Here is a 19,041-nt window from a genome sequence, read left to right as displayed (position 1 = left end):
GCCAAGAGAAAGCATAAATCATCCTGTAAAATCCTACTGAAGCTTTAGACCAACGCACGCCTCAAGTCTGGAGAGGCGAAACATTCTTATGATCTGCGGTCAAGGGATAGAAATTTGGTTTACAATAATTTACTGAATAATTTCAAGGGAGACTTTTAAACCTTCTGTTTTGAAGAGTAGTTCACACTATTTCAGTACTTTTGAACTTGTGAGGGGTGTTTGCCTCTCTCCCTGGTTCTGCAGGGTAAGTAACAGTACTTACACACGGCAGGGCCAGAAGGAAACTGCCCCCCTCCCAGCTTTCCAGTTTGCCTCACATGCAAACACCTTTTGTCTTCTTTGTGAGACAAACCACCTACTCAGGCCCTCTCTAGCTTTACTCATGGGGCAGCCGGTAGCTCAGGCAGCTCCTGAAACCCACGGGACCCGGCACCGGTGTGGGGCCCGGAGGCTCAGCCGGAAGGTTCCGCTCCAGGCAGCTCCTGGCACCGGCTGTACGGGCAGCACTCGGCCTCGCCCCGCCGGGGGTACCGGGGAGCGGCTCCCGCCCCGCGTGGCCGAAGCCAGGGGAAGGGCCGCAAGGGACCGGTGCGCCCCCCGGTTCCCCTCCACACACACCGGGCAGGGCGCAGACCGGCGGGGAGGGACGGGGCGCAGGCGCAGGGCGGGGGCGCGGAGCGCGCAGGCGCAGCGCGGCCCCGGCCCCGGCCCCGCAGGCGCGTTGCGTCCCCGCGGCCGCGCAGGCGCCGCCCGCCGCCGCCCGAGTCTCGGCGCTCCCCCTGGCGCGGCGGCCGCGGCGCTGCTGCTGGTGCTGCTCGGGCGGGCGGGGGCGGCCTGGGCTCCCGCTTCCGGTGTGGTGTCATGGCGGGCCCTGGGCGCTGATGGCTGAGGGGAGCTGAGGGCCCCGCAGCGCGCCAGGGATACGGAGACCCTCCCCTCGCCCGGCGCCTCTCCTGCCGCCCTCACTGCGGGGATCCGCCCCCCTCCCTGGCCGGGCAGGCGGAGGGGGGGACATGGCGGCCCACAAGCCGGTGGAGTGGGTGCAGGCCGTGGTGAACCGCTTCGATGAGCAGGTAGCGGGGGGGCGGCCGTGAGGAGGGGGCGGCGGCGCGACAGTCCCCGCCGCGCTGGGCCGGGGCCGGTGCGGGGGGGAGGGTGCCAGCGGGGCGGGGAGGGCTGGGGCGGGCCGCCGCCGGGGGTGAGGGGCCTCGGCGGGCCGCTGCGGGCGGGGAGGGGGCGAGCGGCGGGGAGAGGCCGCCCCGCTGCCCGGGGCGGAGGTGGCGGGTGGGAGCGCTGCCGCCTGTCTTCTCCCCCTGCCGCGGGCTTCCTCGCCCGTGCCGGGGTGGGGGCCGAGGGAGCCGGGCCACCCCCCAGCGCCCGGCTCATCGGTGGGTCCCCCCGCTCGGCCCCGGCCGGGGGGCGGCGGCTGGAGGCGCTCATTGTGCTGGGCAGGGTGGCTGGGTGGGGCCGGGTGCTGCCTGCCGGCCTCTTCTCCCTTGCAGCCAACCTGACGCTTCCCACCGATTTGTGGAGGGGGGGATCCCGGTCCCGGCGGTGGAGCGGCCTCCCCTGTGCCAGTCCGCTCGAGATGCGGTGGCGTATCAGTTCTGTGCAGGGAGCGGGGCGGTGAGGTTCCTCTTCGCTTCTGCTCCCCCACCTCTTCCCAAAGTCTGTTTGCTTTTCGTAGACATTCCTGGGAAATTTACTTCTCCGCTTTACATCATCTCGTTCATCAGAAAGGAGGTAAAGCCTTAGGGATGAGTTTAAGGAGGACTACGTGAAACTGCTCAGCATGAATTCTGCCTTGTTCCCCATAGCATAACGGTGGATGTCATTGGGAAATTTCATCCACATCCCTGGGAGCACAGTTGTGTGGAATGAAAAGGGTTTTCTAGCCAGTGTTGTTACTGTGATACATATTTACTTCTCTCTGCAACAGTCAGCGCTAGTAGTTTAGGAGAAGGATTTTCTGAATGGAAGGAAGAGGGATTTGTTGGCCTTGGACTTTGTATTTCTCTGATCCACATGCAGAAACTGCTTACTGGGATTAGGTGGCATGACTTTCTCAGTGGGGCTAAGCTTAGTGCTTAGACTCTGCATTTCTACTCGAAAGATGCTTTCCTGATGTGTAAGTGGGAGCTCAGTTTAGGCTGAAGGAGCAGTTTCTGTTGTCTGCATCATTTTGCTATACTGTGAGTGCAGCTTTTGTGTCACATGAGACACAGCTCTGCGAGACCCTGTTCAGTGTAACCTCTATCCGAAACATTAAGCTGGTTCTATACATGGAGTTTTGTTCACCTGCCTTAAAATCATATGTGCCTCTCAGTGATGCTTTAGTTTTATCAATCTGCAGAAAGATTGGCCTGGTTGAATAAAAATCATCTGTTCCTTTTTACATTTCTATTAAAGCTGCTGTAAATGAAGTTTATATTAAAAATGAAGAATTAATCTTTGTCTTCTGACATTAAAATGATGCAGATTTTTCTAATGCATCTTTGGCATATTTGCATACTTAACTTATCCCCCCACCCCTTATCTTGAGTCATAGATCATATTTTCCATAAGCTTAAAAAGCATGGTACTGATTATGCTCCCAGTAATGCAAGAAAATGTTTCTTTGTGTACTGGTGTTAAAAGGCCCTAGGCTTTGTCGTTTGCTTTGTTATGTATATTGTGGAATTGGGCTTGCCAACATCTGTTAGGAGTTAAGAGCTTCAGCTTTTTAAAAAGAATTATTTTTCGATACGTTTTATGGGATAGTTACAGATAGGTGTATGGGAGGAATCCTCTCCTCATAGGAAGAAAGCTGTTCTGATTTTTGAGGTGCTAAGATATTGGAGTTGCAGGGACAATATACATCAAATACCGTCTTCTCTGTTGTAGTCTTAGTGTAGCTCGCATGATAGGTGCTATTTACAAAATTTTGATTAGTTTGCTGCATATTTTTGTTTAAAGCAGTGCAGTTTTTTAAAAATATTGTATCAAGTGAATGAAGCAGTGAAGCAAGAATGAGACATTAATCTCTACTTTTTTGTGAGAAGTCTTCTCTCTCATTTATTAATTTCAAGTCGGGGTTCTTAATTTTGTTTGTTTGCTTTTAATACATTGTTTCCTCTGCCTTGCCTACTCTGACAGTGATCTTCATGATGGAGGGGTGACTGTTCTTGAGTGAATACCCAAATGCCTGTTTATTGTGACACCATCGCTACTACTAAATGCATTGTGATATTTATGCACTACTTGTACCTCCCTAGGTTTGTGACTTTATTGGCTAGTTGTGCTTATTAGCTTATCTACCTGTTACATTTTAGGCTGCTCATTTGAGCATGAAGTTCATACTTTATAAAATATGCTGAATATATGCACGTTATTTTAGTGGTGATAGTGCATTTTTGAGTTTTTGTGTGCTATGTCTGCCCTTCTCAATGCGGGACCTCTTGATTCAGCATGGAGGGAGCCTCTACTTATTATATCATCAGCATGTTTGAATATGAAAGGAGAGCTCATGTTTGTTGTGGGTTGTTTAGTTTGGGTTGTTTTTTTTCTTCTGTGTGGGAGAAGACAACATTTTTCAAGGTTTCTTCTTTCCTTTACAAAGGAGGAAAATATAACCATCTTTCACCAAAATTTATAGATGTAGACAGGCTTTTCATTCATTTGCTAAGTGCTTGAATTCATTTTAAGACAGAAGAAACAACAAACTGAGAGAATGCTAATCTGTATTGAAAACAAGAAAAATCAGTGCAAACCAGTCTGTTCTTGTCTACTCTTGTTTATTGTTATAAATGCTGCTTTAACCAAAATCTGCTTTTGTGTGTACAATTCTGTGAGCATAAAATGACTGGCAAGCATAGTTTTATGAATTAACTAATGGCTGGCTCACTGAATAAATTTTTCCAATATTCTGCCAGCCTTGCCCAGCTGTGCTCACTTCGGAGACTACAACTGCTGCAGTGCACTCTTCTTTGAGCTACCCTTCAAGACTGCGTGAAGGTTTCAGCTGGTGCAGAAAGAAGCTGTTGATGGTACATGCGAGGCTAGATCACATTTCTTACATAGCACACAGGAAACCTCTTGACTGATTTTGTATGTAGTGCTAGTTATTATATTTTTTGAAACTTTCAGTGATTGGGATAGAATTAGGCTGCAGTAGCACAAAGAGGCTAGGCTATGCTTTAGTGAAATTCTCTGTGATTTCAGGCGTAATCAGGTCTTTGTAAAATAAAATTATCTTTTTTTCCTATGGAAACGGTCACTTAACATTTTATGTACTCTAGTTTTGTAGTATTTTTAAATGTCTTACAAGCTGAAATCATGGGAAGGCTGGTACAGTAGTGAAATAGTTCTAAGCATAGTCAGAAGAGCCTTACTGCCCAAACCATTTAAATCTAGACTGTTTTAAAACTATCAAATATAATAGAAGGTATTAATCCTGTGTAAACCTGTGGTGACTTAAGTGATTTATGATATGCTTTAAAGAAAGAAGCCCTTTAATATGTGGATTATAGTTTAGGCTCCCCATTTGCAGTTTATGAGATATGTTTGCTTTCAGTTAAGAAAGCTTTTGTAAAAACTGGAAGCCAGTAGGCTCCAGTAATGTTCCATTCTTACTTTCATTAAGAGACATTGAATTAAAGCAAATATTCCCTCCTCCTGTTGATTCTCTCTGCAGTATTTGAAATCTATACAGGATCAGAGACCTGAAAAAGCACTGGCTGCAAGTACCAGCTTTGTGTTTTCCATTTCCTTCTTGGCTTGTTAAGAAATTACTAGTAGAAATAAGATGTATTTCAAAGTATTTCACGGGAGTTCTGCTGACTGTGCTCCCCAAGTGAAATGGTATCTTTTGCTGTAAGCTAAGGCTGGTCTGTGCAGAAGATGGAACTTCTTTCCACAACTAATCTGTCTGAAACAGATTTCCACAGGAGCTGAGAACTGAGACAGACTATAACACTTCTCTTAAGCACGAAGTGTGCTGTTTCATCTTTCTCTAACGTAAACCTGAAGCAGCTTTGATCTTATTTTTTTAAAACAGTGTGTGTAATGTATTTCAAAACGGAGTGCTATACTGCACACAGATGGCATCCTAAAGAATAGATAAAGGAATGGCCTGTGTGCAACACATGTTACCTGAGTCCATTAATGAGTGTCTGAAAAGCATCGAGGTGATTCGATGATCCTTCCTTATTTGACACAGCAGTTTGTTTTAACAGTATGGGTAAATATAGGACCATACAGGACCAACTTTTAGTTAACCTTTTGAAAATATAATATTTGTTTTAGAGTGACCTATATAAAATATTTTCAGAGTTCTGTGTCCTTCTGAAGGCATAGTTGTGAGGTTCTTTTACTAAATAATGCCTCTTTAGAAGATAATGCAGTGCATGTTTATAGTTGGAAGATGCCTGTTGATTTTTAAAGAGATTTGTTTCTGGTTCTGACAGTACTGATGCTGAGGAAAGAGTGGTGCTGTGTATATTTTCTGTCTCTCACCAGTACATCTGCGTGTTACAGTCTACTGAAGAAGTTCTGAGAAATTACTTGAAAGGGAAAAGCTACGTAGGTTTCTATGCTCTTAAGCATAGCACTAGGGATTTTTATTTCCTCGATGTTATGTTTGTTACCTTCTCCTGAATCTGAATGAAAGGCACACGGCTCAGATGCATTCAGGCATCTCCAGCTGTTTACTGAAAATGATGAGCCCATTATAGACAAGCAGAGAATTTCCTTCCCCGAGGTGAATCCCCTGGAATGTTCTCCCACCTTCCCTTCCCCAAAGGTGATTTTGACCTTGGTGCCTTTCATGAGGTGGAGGTGGTGGAGGCAGCGAGAGGGCTCTGCAGTCTGCCACCACTGGGAGGTTGAATCTTGGAAGTGCTGGATTGCGGAGTACCTGTGCATGGTTGGGTAGTGACTGCTGTCTATGTTAAGAGGTTTGTCAGGATAGTGATTTCAACAGCAGTCATTCTGAATCCTGTGGCAAACAAGGTTTATCTGTCAGATTTGAATTCTTAATGTTCTGCAAAATTGCATCTTACACAAAAAAAGTTGAAGTAGTGACTTTGTTTGAAGTGCTAAAGCACTTGCACTTGCTCCATTACTCTCAAAATAAGAAATTTAAATAGTCTTTTACTAAATAGAGCTGATTAAACTTTGTATTCATTAATTAGAGGTGATAAAGAAAAATCTATGGCTTAATGTTAGCCTTTCTCAACAGCCTGAGTGGAATATCTTACAGATGTTCAAGCCTATTAGTGTTGTTAGTTTGATATCAATGTCCATGTACATTTAGCAATAGATTGTACCTTATTGCATCAGACTAGAGGATACCTGAAACAGGTGCTCATCTCTTCTACAGACATGGAAAACAGCCCCCCATTTTTCTCAGTTATTAACATCTATGATCAAAGAAGGATTCCTTAACTGAACATTTTTGGATAAAAGCACATCAGTCTCTAAACTGAGGCCACTTCCAAAGATATGACAGTCTCGCACACTATCAGATACCACAATGCTTTTCGCTTTTTAAACAGCTTTGCAATTCTGTAGTAGCACTTACTTTAAAGTTTCAAAGCCAGTTTTTGTAATTTGACTGTAAAGATCTTGTTAAGAATGCACATTAATTCTTTTTTCTTTTTTCCTCTGGAGCAGCCTAGTACTTGCCTTTTTTCTTTTTTTCTTTTTTTAATTTTAAAATGGCAAAGATGTTGTCTCACAAGTCCAAAGAGACTGAAATGCTTTTATCTCCAGAAACAGATAGGTAAGAGTGATTAGACATAGGACAACCTTTGCCTTTTCTCTATTCAGCAGGATTACAGACCACCGGGATATCACTGTAGACAGAAAATTGACCAGAGAAGTTCTGGCTGCCAGACACCATTGTAGAATGGTTAATAATGTATGCCTTATTAATGCTTAGGGACAGTAATTTTTCAGATGCCAAACTTGTGTTGAAAAAGCTTTTGAAGCGCTGTTTTGGTATTATTTTCTAAGATCATAGAACCATTTAGGTTGGAAAAGACCCTTAAGATCTTCAACCATTAACCCAACACTGCCAAGTCCACCACTAAACCGTGTCCCTGAGCGCCACATCTACACGTCCTTTAAATACCTTCAGGGGTGGTGGCTCAACCACTTCCATGAGTAGCCTGTTCCAGAGCTTGACAACCCTTTCAGTGACGAAATGTTTCCTAATATCCAATCTAAACCTCCCCTGGTGCAACTTGAGGCTGTTTCCTCTTGTCCTATCGCTTGTTACTTGGGAGAAGAGTCCAACCCCCACCTCACTACAGCCTCCTTTCAGGTAGTTGTAGGGAGCGATAATGTCTCCCCTCAGCCTTCTCTTCTCCAGGTTAAACCCCCCAGCTCCCTCAGCCGCTCCCCAGCACACTTGTCCTCCAGACTCTTCACCAGCTTCATTGCCCTCCTCTGGACACGCTCCAGCACCTCAATGTCCTTCTTGTCCTGAGGGGCCCAAAACGGAACACAGTATTTGAGGTGGGGCCTCACCAGTGCTGAGCACAGGGGCCCCATCCCTGCCCTGCTCCTGCTGGCCACACCAGTGCTGATACAACCCAGGATGCTGTTGGCCACCTGGGCACACCGTTGGCTCATGCTCAGCTGGCTGTCAGCCAGCACCCCGGGGCCTTTTCCACTGGGCCACTCTTCCCCAAGCCTGTGGTGTTGCCTGGGGTTGTTGTGACCCAAGTGCAGGACCCGACACTTGGCCTTGTTGAACCTCAGCTCATCAATCCAGTCTGTCCAGATCCCTCTGCAGAGCCTTCCCACCCTCAAGTAGATCAACACCCAGGGAAGAATATGCCCGTCCAAGCCACAAGGAACCAGTTTCTCCAGGAGAATGCTGTGGGAGACAGTGTCAAAAGCTTTGCTAAAGTCCAGGTAGACAACATCCACAACCTTTCCCCTCATCTACTAAGTGGGTCACCTTGTCATGGGAGGAGATCAGGTTAGTCAAGGAGGAGCCCATGCTGGCTGGGTCTCATCACCTGGTTGTCCTGTACATGCTGTGTGATGGCACTCAAGATGATCTGCTCCATAACCTTCCCTGGCACTGAGGTGCTAGCAGCTGATTATGTGCTATGATTTTGTGTAGTTGTGAGTTGGCCTAGTCATATTTTTTCCTTAAATTATATTTCTTTTTAATAATAGTGATTTTCATGCAGATGGAAGAATTTAATTTGGCAAGTTGAGAGAGGAATTTACATCTTTTGGGTAATAAATATTGATTTAAAAAATAAATATCCTTTAACAGCCACTAATTCAGCTGGGTTAGTCTTAACGATCCTCTCTTCTTGAGGTTATGAGGTTCAGATCTCTATTTTGAAGGTTTGTCTGTTGTTGTATGCCTTTTGGAAATGTAAAGAAAATAATATATGATCTGTTTTGCTTTTTCTCCTACTTATAGTGCTTTGTTATCTCTTTGCATTTAGTGAACTTTGTGAGAATGGTTCAGTTTTGGTATTTTATCAGTAGCAGATTTGGGAGAAGTTGTGGATAGGTCAGCAGGGCTTCTTAAATTCACAGAATCACAGGTTGGAAGAGACCTCAGAGCTAGTCCAACCTTTCTAGAAGAGCAGAGTCTAGACAAGACGGTCCAGCACCCTGTCCAGCTGACTCTTGAAAGTGTCCAATGTGGCAGAGCCAACCCCTTCCCTGGGGAGATTATTGACTGTCCTCACTGTGAAAAATTTCCCAATGGTGACTGTCCTCACTGTGAAAAATTTCCCCCTCGTGTCCAGTTGGAATCTCCCCAAGAGCAACTTGTGTCCATCCCCCTTGTCCTCTCCATGGGACTCCCTGTAAAAAGGGAGTCTCCATCTTCTTTGTAGCTACCCTTTAAGTACTGGTACATGGTGATGAGATCCCCTCTGAGCCTCCTTTTCTGAAGGCTGAACGAGCCTAGCTTCGTATGGCAGCTTCCCAGTCCTTTGATCATCTTGGTGGCCCTTCTCTGGACCCCTTCCAGCCTGTCCACATCCTTTTTGTATAGCGGGGACCAGAACTGCACACAGCACTCCAGGTGTGGCCTGACAAGTGCTGAGTAGAGCGGGATAATAACTTCTTTCTCTCTGCTGGTGATGCCCTTTTTGATGCAACCCAGCATCCTGTTGGCCGCCTTGGCCGCAGCAGCACACTCTTCGCTCATGTTGAGCTTTCTGTCCACCAGGCCCCCCAGGTCCCTTTCCACAGAGCTGCTCTCCAGCCAGGTGGATCCCAGTCTGTGCTGCACTCCAGGATTATGTTTTCCCAGGTGCAAGACCTTACACTTGTCCTTGTTGAACTTCGTAAGGTTCTTGCTGGCCTGCTCTTCCAGCCTATCCAGATCTCCCTGCAGAGCAGCTCTCCCTTCCGGAGTGTCTTACTTCCCCACTCAACTTGGTGTCATCTGCAAAGTTCATCAGGCTACACTTGATCCCATTATCCAGATCACTTATGAAGATGTTGAATAACATTGGGCCCAATATTGATCCCTGGGGGACCCCACTAGTGATGGGTTGCCAGTTTGGAAAAGGAGCTATTTACCACCACCCTTTGGGTGCAGCCTGTCAGCCAGTTCTCCACCCACTGCACAGACCACTTGTCTAGGCCATAACACATTCATTTCTCTGGGAGGAGGCCGTGGGGAACCGTATCAAAAGCCTTGGAGAAGTCCAGGTAGACAATGTCCGCTGCCCGCCCCATGTCAACCAGGCAAGTCACTTTGTCGTAGAAGGTGACCAGGTTTGTCAAGGACGATCTGCCTTTAGTGAAGCCATGTTGGCTTTTCCCAATCATGTGCTTCATTTGACTTGTCATGGCCCTGAGGACGACCAGTTCCATAACCTTCCCAGGAACTGAAGTAAGAAATTGAAGTCATAAATGCATTTCTAGAAACAAAGCTTGACTTAAGCTGTGTATGTAGTCAAAAAATGTGTTTTAGCAACTAGGGAGCTTGCATGGCTGGTGTAAGCTGGTAGATACTTTGATTCTTCATCTTACAGATTTGCTTTTCTAGTTGTTTCAGTGATACCTGATATACAAGGTGACTTGTCTCCTGAATTCAGGATACACTGGGTCTTTTACTTTATTATCGCAACTGTCAGGCTCAGCTGCTTAATGGCTTTTCCTTGTCTTTTGCAGCAATGTTCTTTTTTTTAATTGATCTTAAAAGATTTAAAATTTGATGGTTGGAAAGACCCCAGATTTCATCTACTTATCTTTGTCCAGTGCATAAAATAAGGCAAATTATAGACCAAAATGCCATAGTTCCCTGTCCTCTGTAGCTTACTTGATGCCTTAATGAGACTTAGTCAAACTGGATTAGAGAGAGAGGGTATATAGCAGCATGCCTCAGTGTGGGTTCTATGTGCGCCATTGTAGTTAGAAGGTTGTTGACTGCTGCTTACTATTGCAATGGTGAAAACAGCTGAATTATAGTGGGCTATCCCTTTGCTAAACGGGGATGCGTTGAAAATGGTGCATGTGTTAATAGTTTGAAGCTCCAGTTATATTTTAGCTTTGTGCTTTAATTTCTGATTCTAATTCAAATAAAAACTATACAGGAAACCATTTGTGTCGGTCTTTTTTTCTAAAATAAAATGAAAGGCAATGAAAGTAAATGTCAACTTTTTTCTTTTTTTTTTTTTTTCTTCCTTCTTTTTCTCTTGTAATGTTTAGATTAATGAACATTTGTATAGAAGTTAAATAGTTTGGTTTTGGTCACTGAGCACTGGCATTGCGTTCCATTAGGGGGACATATAATGCTCCAGGTTGTCCGAGTGCACAAAGGAAATAGCTGAGAAATAAAAAAACCCCAAACAGTGCTAATATTTCCTTTTTATGTAGTTTCCTATTTTAAATGGTAGTATAAAAAAGCAGTTTTACTTCTAGGTGACCTTGTTGCAGTGGCCTGAAGCTCCAAAAGCGTGTAATACAATGTTTCTATAGCATGGACCCATACAGAACTAGATCTATGATACAATTTCTTTGAGAGGCACTTCTGAAGTGTTTTATCACTCAGTGGTATTGAGCTTTTCTGCTGCTGTCAGCACAGAGATGTGAAAATTGAAATAAAAAGGACTAGTGATGGTGAAATTCTAAATTAAATGTATCTATCTTCCACTAATGACTTCCGAAATGTATTGTAAAAGTAACATCCAACAATGAAAACAAAGCTTGAGTCATAAATGCTGTTTGTTTTGCTTTTTCCAGTTTTAAAGTGAGCACATTGAAATGCATCACTCTGTTTTAAATCATTACAATCTGAACACTTGCAAGAGAATTACAAAATGAAGTGGAAATTACCTTGATTGCCCGATGGAACTTGTTGCTGTAGGAGGTTGGGCAGGCAAAAAGCATCAGACCTTTTTATGGAGGGGTAGTCCCTTAGTGTGGTTCCCTGGATGCAACATTTGGTGCCAGAGATCCCTAAGCCACTGTCTGAATTGAAAGCAAGCACTCCTCATGGACCTTTCTGTTGCTGTTGGGTCTTTGGTGTGATCTAGAATGGCAGTTCAGTCACTTTTTAAAATTGAGTCGTCCATGCTCTGAGGAAAAAACCAGCCAATTTCCATTGCGATCCTAGCCTGTGGTATCAAAAGAAATGACACTTAACCCAAACCAAACCATAGTTCGTATGGAGAGGAAATTACACTTGGGCATAAAAACTAGATACTATATTAAAGAGGCCCATTTCCCTACAAATGGAAGATGTTAATTTTAAGTAGACTGCATTTAATGATGCAGTCAAAACCGTTGAAAAAAATATTCCATGTAATACAACTCATCTAGCATTTTAAATATGGGCCTTTAAGCTTTGATCAAGAAAGATAGTAATGTTAACTGGTTGGCAGAGATGTTCATGACTGCTGACAGCAGTTTAACTGGATGACAGTATGGAAGGTACCCTCACCAAGTCTGTAGAGACCCCTAACCTGGAAGGTTGCTCTTCAAGCATTTTGCAGCTGTAAAGCTGATTGTAGTTCCTTGGAATCCTTCTTTTAACCTCTCTGAAATTATTTTTTCTTTCTCTCTTTTTTAAAGATACTGTTCCTAATGCAAAGTATTACATTGTGGCGTTTACTTTGAGCTATCAGTGTCTTTCAGAATATGCATTTATTGAGAATTCTAGTAAAAATCGGTTAAAACTTGCAGTAGCAATTAAAGTTTCTATAGCTAGTGAATTCCTAGGTCATGCTTGAAAATACAGATGGCACATGTGAACTGTAAGAAGAGGTGATAATACTGATTCCTTTTTTGTTCCCACATTTGTTTCCTTTCAAAAAATATAAATCCTCAGTAAAATGAATTTTTCCAAAGAATTGCGTCCCACATTTTCTCGTAGTGGTTTGTAGCGAGCTGACTCCAGTGAGGAGCGTGCAGGGGAAGTGAGTGCGTGCTTGGGAAGTGACTTGTTTGTGACCCTTGAAGAATTTGGGTACAGCATAAAACAAAGTGCCTAGTGTTCACACAGTAGGAGAAACATCTCGGGTTTGTGCAGTTACTCTGGATCTTTTCCTTCCTGGAAAAGATGCATTTCAAGTAGAGTTTTTACCACTGGATGTTGAGCCAGGGTAGGTAACGTGGGGTCACAAGTTGTGTTTGTCTTGCAAGTGCTTGAAGCATGTTTGAGTCTGAGACTTCATCACCTGGCTAGCGGTGGGGTGTGTCTGTACAGGGACCCCTAAGTAACCCAAGTCCTTAAGACCTGCAGAGGCTCTCGGTGGTTGTTCCTCCTGGGACTTGTTTGTACCTCTTGGCCAGTTCTGTCCTGTGAAGTAGAGGGCTCGCATGAAACCACTGTTACCACCTTCCAACCTACCTGCTTTGTAAGCTACTGTTATTTTACATCCCCTCAGGTTTCAAGCTGCAGTTTATTTCTTGCAGGTATTAGCCTTGTGAAGGTTTTTGGTATTTAATGAGCCAATTTTTGAAATAAAGAAACATTTCTTCTCAGAATTCTGCCTTACATTTTTCTGCTCCTTTTGATTGCTTTGACATTTGGTTTGTACAAAATTTATCACAAAACAGAGGTTTAGTTTCAATTCAGAAAAAGGAATAGGTGAACTTCAGCATTTTGTTTTATAGATAAGAGAAAGGTGAATGTAGAGAAAATGAAATAATGTGTTTGTAGTTGTCTGTTGTACAATATTTTCCAAGGTTGTTTCTGGTGTCTCAAAGTTTTTTAACCCATCTTTAAAGATGTAACTTTCAATTTAAAAAAAACTTATAATGCTTATCTCTCTTTTTAGCTTCCAATAAAGGCTAGCCAGCAGAACACGCACACCAAAGTCAGTACGGAGCACAACAAGGAATGTCTCATAAACATTTCCAAGTACAAGTTTTCCCTGGTCATCAGTGGTCTCACTAACATCTTAAAAAATGTTAATAACATGGTAAGTTTTCTAACTTTGGATTGTTGGGTGATTTTTAAAAATGGTTGTTATTTATTCATATTATACAATCTGCAGAGAGTCACCGGCAATCAAGTCAAATTGTTGCTTGCCTTTTACACTTAATTTTTTCTTTTCATCCTCATGTGCTAAAGTTTACCAACAGCACTGAGCTGTGTTGCATATAAAGGCAACAAGATGGTGGTGGCAGAGAAATCTAAGGGAAGGTGGTGATTAAGGAGAATCTTCTGTTAGTCATGGGAATAGTCTGTAGCTGGGAAGGTATGTGGCTAGCTAAGGAGTGGGTACATAAAGGTACCTAATACTGCATTGGGTCTCCGAGCAATGTTAGATACCAGGAGAATGTGCTACTTGTTAGAAGGTGGGGGAGGATGTTTTCCGTCACATGGAAAGGGTGCTTCAGTTAGCTAGGGAAGCAGTGCTAGCAAAGTCTGTAGAGGAGGACGAAGGAGCTGCTGAGCAGCACTGGGAGGTTTCTTTTTCCCCTCATCTGTCCTGCCAGAGCATGACCTGCCAGGAATCATTTTGGGAAAGGAAGAAGGAAAAAGAAAGGAAAAGGATTTAAAACTTAGGCTATTTGAATTTTCCAGGCTGTTGGGTTATTTTAGCTTTTGTCTGTGTGTGTATAAAATATATATATTTTAACAACCAGAAGAATTTCAGTCAACCTTGCAAGAAAAAAATCTTTGAAAAAAATCTGTTGTCTAATACTGCCACTGTAGACTCACACCTCCAAAGGGATGCCTCACTGCTCAGTAAGAAAAGTGAATGAAAAATGTGTAGGTGTGATATGCATCTCTTCTATTTACTCTTTGATAGAGATCGCAGCCTCTCATTAAACCACTTAAAGTTGATACTTGAGGGCAGTACATTGGTATGAAGGGATGAAATTCAGGTGATTTTTCTACAGGTTCCCAAAGAGAAATCTTTAAAGCCATGTGTCTTCGTAGATGGTTTCCTTCTGCATACTGCTTTTGTTTTCTGCCTCCAAGGGAACCATAAAATGATTCTGGAAATCCATCAAAATATTTAACTTCGCAGCATCACTAAACCTGTCTTTTAAAATAGATCTCAGTGGAACAAAAGAGAAGAGAAACCTAGAAAGAAAAAAAAAATTAATGTGGATGTCCATAGTTTGTTGACTCTAGAGAAATAACTGTTACCATCAAGTTGGGTAAATGGAAAGTTTAGGAACCCTTAATGAGGAGAAAGATGCAGTTTGATTTTCCCCCCCCCCGCCCTCCGTGAAGGTCTGGGTTTGGATTTGTCATGAGAAAAGTTTAGTTAATTGAGTTTTGAAGCCATGTGATTTGTGATCATGTGGAATCTCCACAAGCAGGTAACTGAACTAGGCACGCTCTGGCAGTGCTTTTTTATGGTTTTAATAAGACAGTTTGCAGTGGGCTTTTTTGGACATCAGTTTTATAGAGCTGTGCATCAGCTAAAATGCTACAAAGGATCGATAAAATTGGGAAATAGGTTGCCCTACTGCTAGGGATTTTAGGCTGCTTGAAGCTACCTGTAATCCCTTTTGAGAGAGAATTTGTTTTAATTAAACTCCATAGGCATGAAGGAATGTGCTGATGTGTAAGATGATTGTCTGATAAATGAGAAAACTATACAGTTAAGTTTCTGTATATGATGTATATATCTTGACAGGAAGGACCTAGCTAAAAACGGCTATAAAAAACCTCAACCTTTGCTTTGCACTGAGGAGCAAGACTTAACGTTTTTTGTTTGATGGACTGAGCTACCCTACGAATTAGCAGTATTTTTGAAGGATTTCTATAGCTGAAACAAACCAGACCAATAGACTGCCGTAATGGTCTTACATTTAGAAAAAAGTTGGGGGGGTTTGCATTCTGCTGAAACTTAGTTGAGCTAACCTCTTGTGGTTTAAAATATAACTTCCTTTGGGTGGCTTCTACCTGTATTCTATGCATAGGCAGTAGTACCAATGTATTTTTAGCTAAATCTTTTCTGCTTTATTTTGCTGTCTTAATATTGCTGGAACTAGTCACTATTGTTGGCAGAAAAATTGGGTGCTAGCTTAAACACCCAGTAGAATTCTGCCTTCGACCTGTACCTGAAGTGTGGCATCTTTTGGAGGGTCTCGTGTGCTTCTTCCTGTGGTCTGTGCTAAATTTTGCAACACTCTTAATAAGCTTGTTGGTATAGATTTGTTGTGACATCAGTTCTATTAAGATGTTGCAGAGAAGTACAGAATTGGAAAAGAGTCAGCAGTAATTGTTACCAAAATAGTTCCTGAAAAGGTATAACCTTCATTTCTGAATAAATTATAGGCCTGATGAAGGTAAGGGGCTGCAGTATACCTCCAGTCTTGCTTTGCGGTAACTGTTTGTTCCTTTTTAGATTTGGCATCGCAGACTGGACAAAGGTATTTCTTCAACAATACGTTTTAATTCCTATTTCAGTCTAATTTTTCCTGGCTTTATTTCTAAACTCAAAACCAGAGCAGTAGATGAGCTATAACTTATTGTGCCACTTTGTTGCATTACTTTAATGTGTTACAAGTCAAATTTCTTTCTACTTCTATATCCTTTCTACTTCTAGAGAATATTTGGAGAAACTGCTGAAAAGAATTTATATCTCTCTCAGCTGATTATCTTGGATACACTGGAAAAATGTCTGGCAGGGGTGAGTAGGCTTGCATAAGCAATTGCTAAGTTGGAATCAATGAGTTAAAGAGTACAAGTCAAATGCTTGTGTATCTATTATTACTGGTACTAAAATTAAAACTCCTCTGATTTAGAGCAAAGTAGGATTATTGCCGTCTAAAAAATACTCAGACTTCCTATAAATGCAAGTAGTTGATATACTTGATAAATTAAGGATCTGTGGGATGCTTTTTCCTTGCCTAAAATTAGTGATTTTTTTTCAGCTAAATAGATTCAATTAAATTTTTGAATTTGTCCTTTCCACCACTCAGCTAATTTGGGGAGTTATAAATAGTGGTTTTCATTTAATAATTTCTGAAAATGAGTTGCAGACAGCTGTTCTCAGAGACGTGTGAACCTGGAGTAAGGGAAGACACAAACCGAAATGAAGAATTAGATGTGGTTATGAAGCTTCGCTAGGTTTTTATAAGCTTTGAACGCTTGTGGCATATTCTGCTCAGTATTTTTTTAATAGATGCATGAAAACATTTTCATCCCTTAATTTAAAATTAAAAATAATGGGATAGTAAATCATGTTAGTAGTAGCAGATAATTCAGTACAAGTATTTTGTTTTATGCGAGTAAGTTTTCTGCATACAGTGTTGATTTTTCTTTAAATTTCTTAAAAACTTTCATTTGGTCAAGTAGTTTTTTCATGTACTTGTGTATACAGCAGAAACTTTGCTATCACTATTCTAAAGATTACTTTTGCAGGTGTTTCCTAGATTACATTAGTTAACCATGTCGAAACTTCCACTGGGAGTCCAGTCCTGAGGTTTCCAGTCAGAGCTGTGCTGCAAGGCAGTTTGCTATTACCTCTGGGATGTAAACAGTTGTACAACTTATTGTGCTAAACTGTATAATTGCAAAGCCAAACTTCACTGTGAGCAAAATTTGCAATGGTTTATTCCTTTAACAAGAAAGGAATTTTTTTTTTAAAGCTGTATTCCTGGATGAATGTCATGAAATCATCTAAGCTCTTTGCTGTTTCCCTGCAACAGTTTTTGAAGGTTCTTTCTTTATAAGGTAATGACCTTATTATGGTTAGATTTGTCAAGCAGCCTATCTTATATTGCAGTACTAAAACAGTCTGAATAATTGTGGATTCTTCTAAATTCACAAACGATCCAGGTAAATACATCTTCCAGAATAAATGTCATCTTTTACAGCTGAGGTAGATACTTTTTTTGGTATGTCTTGGGTCTTTGATTCTGTGAGTCAAAACAACTGTTTTAACTTCAGAAATTAATTCTTTTAAAATATTTCCTATATGCATGTAGTTTAAAATGTTAGTGGTTTTTTCCTGATAGATAGTGATATTTGAACAGCCTAAAATTGTGCTGAATATTTCTTGCTTTGTCAATTCAAATGAGAGCAAGTTAAGCCAGTATATGTTTAATGAGACTGAGCCAAAGTTCTATACAAAGAGCGTTGTGTTCTGTGATATCTTCAGACGTATTTCTTGCTCGCTGTTCTTGCTCAATGTTTCATCAAGTTCTCATGGCAACAGGACTCAGGTCAACTAAGTGGGAGTCTCTAAAACTTCCCAATTCCCTATGGTAAATTCGTTGGTAGAATTTTAGAAAGCTTTAATGCTGACCCTTCTGTTAAAACTTGCTCTTAGTAGAGCAAAGTTTCACTTTGAATTCTTTCGTAAATAGTTTCCTTATGTCTCATGCTGTGCAAACTGGCAAAAATTAGATTTTTCTTTTGCAGGAAAGTCAAACCATTTTTGCCTCATCTAGAGCAATCCCAGGCAAGAGCAAGGGAGAAGCACCTCTTTTTCGGTTCATTTTTTTTTAATATAAAATATTTGCTTTCAAAATACAGTGGTTAGAATACTGCCCAAAAGAGAAGTGAGGGTGGGTCTTTGCCCTTTCAGCTGCCATTCAAACCTGAGACAGTTAATGATCTACTGCTAATACTTCACACAGATCAACAGGGTGCATTCATCAAAACAGAAATGTGTTTTACTTCAAAAACTAGTTTGAAATTTTGCTTGATACATTGATCAGCTTGGTGTCCTACATGTTTTGGAGACTTAACTGAAAATGTAAGATGGTTTGAGTGGTATGGGTTACTGTTCAAATGGGAAGAAGCCTTTTCTGTGTAGATACTTACACTATGGTCAGTGGTAGCCTGCAGGCAGAATTAGAAGTTCAGATTCAGGTCTGGTGCCTACTAGTGGCAGATGCTCCATTTTTTTTTTTTGTCTCCAAACCTACAAAATGGAATTTCATGAAGTACTGAATGTTTATTTTTAGCAACCAAAGGATACCATGCGACTAGATGAGACTATGCTGGTAAAACAGTTGCTGCCAGAAATCTGCCACTTCATCCACACTTACCGTGAAGGGAACCAGCACGCAGCTGAACTACGAAATTCTGCCTCTGGGGTTCTTTTTTCTCTTAGCTGCAATAACTTTAATGCTGTGTTCAGCCGCATTTCCACCAGGTAGGTGTTTTTCAGTAGCCTGTCATAGTGTATTAGAAGATCTACTAAATACTGGTGTCTACAGCATCTGTCATGAATTGTAGTCTTTCTAATTTCAGAAAAGTTAACTGTTTAAATGACATAACAAGATAGTTCTTAAGTGAAACTCCCTCTACATTTCAAAATTTTACTTGAGTTTCAGGTTATGGAATGAACCTGTTCCATATCCGTTCTAGGTTACTGCAAGCATATGTTCCGTGAGCTGCATTTATTGCTTTTTAAATCTGCTTTCATAAGTAAAAGTCAAATGCTTGTAGTAGTGTGAAAATAATGATAACTGAGCTGAATAAGTTCTTGTGGGTGCAAAGTGTTTTGGAAAAAAAGGATGCTGCAGCTAATGGATTGAACCCATTTACTTACTAATTTAGAATGCAAAATTCATACAGCTCTTTTGGACCCCTAAGGCTGTTTTCCTTCCCAGTTTTCCAGCTTGAAGGCTTTTATGTTAAATCTATCG

The 19,041-nt window shown here is 42.1% G+C and overlaps 1 protein-coding gene across 5 annotated transcripts in view; it reads left to right on the top strand.

Annotated features, from left to right (window-relative positions):
* Positions 1–729: 729 nt before the first annotated feature.
* NF1 (neurofibromin 1) overlaps positions 730–19,041 on the top strand; it is a 103,054-nt gene continuing 84,742 nt past the window's right edge. For all 5 annotated transcript variants that reach the window (XR_012663595.1, XM_075112929.1, XM_075112927.1 and 2 more), the window contains exons 1-4: positions 730–1,073; positions 13,251–13,394; positions 15,987–16,070; positions 18,355–18,545. Coding sequence is in view for 4 of the 5 variants with exons in the window: in XM_075112929.1 (XP_074969030.1) it covers positions 1,014–1,073; positions 13,251–13,394; positions 15,987–16,070; positions 18,355–18,545 (479 nt within the window). In the remaining variant the exon portion in view is untranslated. The remainder of the gene's footprint in view (positions 1,074–13,250; positions 13,395–15,986; positions 16,071–18,354; positions 18,546–19,041) is intronic.

This window comes from Phalacrocorax aristotelis, chromosome 18 (genome assembly GCF_949628215.1).
Source record: "Phalacrocorax aristotelis chromosome 18, bGulAri2.1, whole genome shotgun sequence".
In the NCBI taxonomy this organism is placed as follows: Eukaryota; Metazoa; Chordata; class Aves; order Suliformes; family Phalacrocoracidae; genus Phalacrocorax; species Phalacrocorax aristotelis.
Note: the sequence above shows the minus strand (reverse complement) of the source record. Positions and strands in the feature narration are given on the sequence as shown.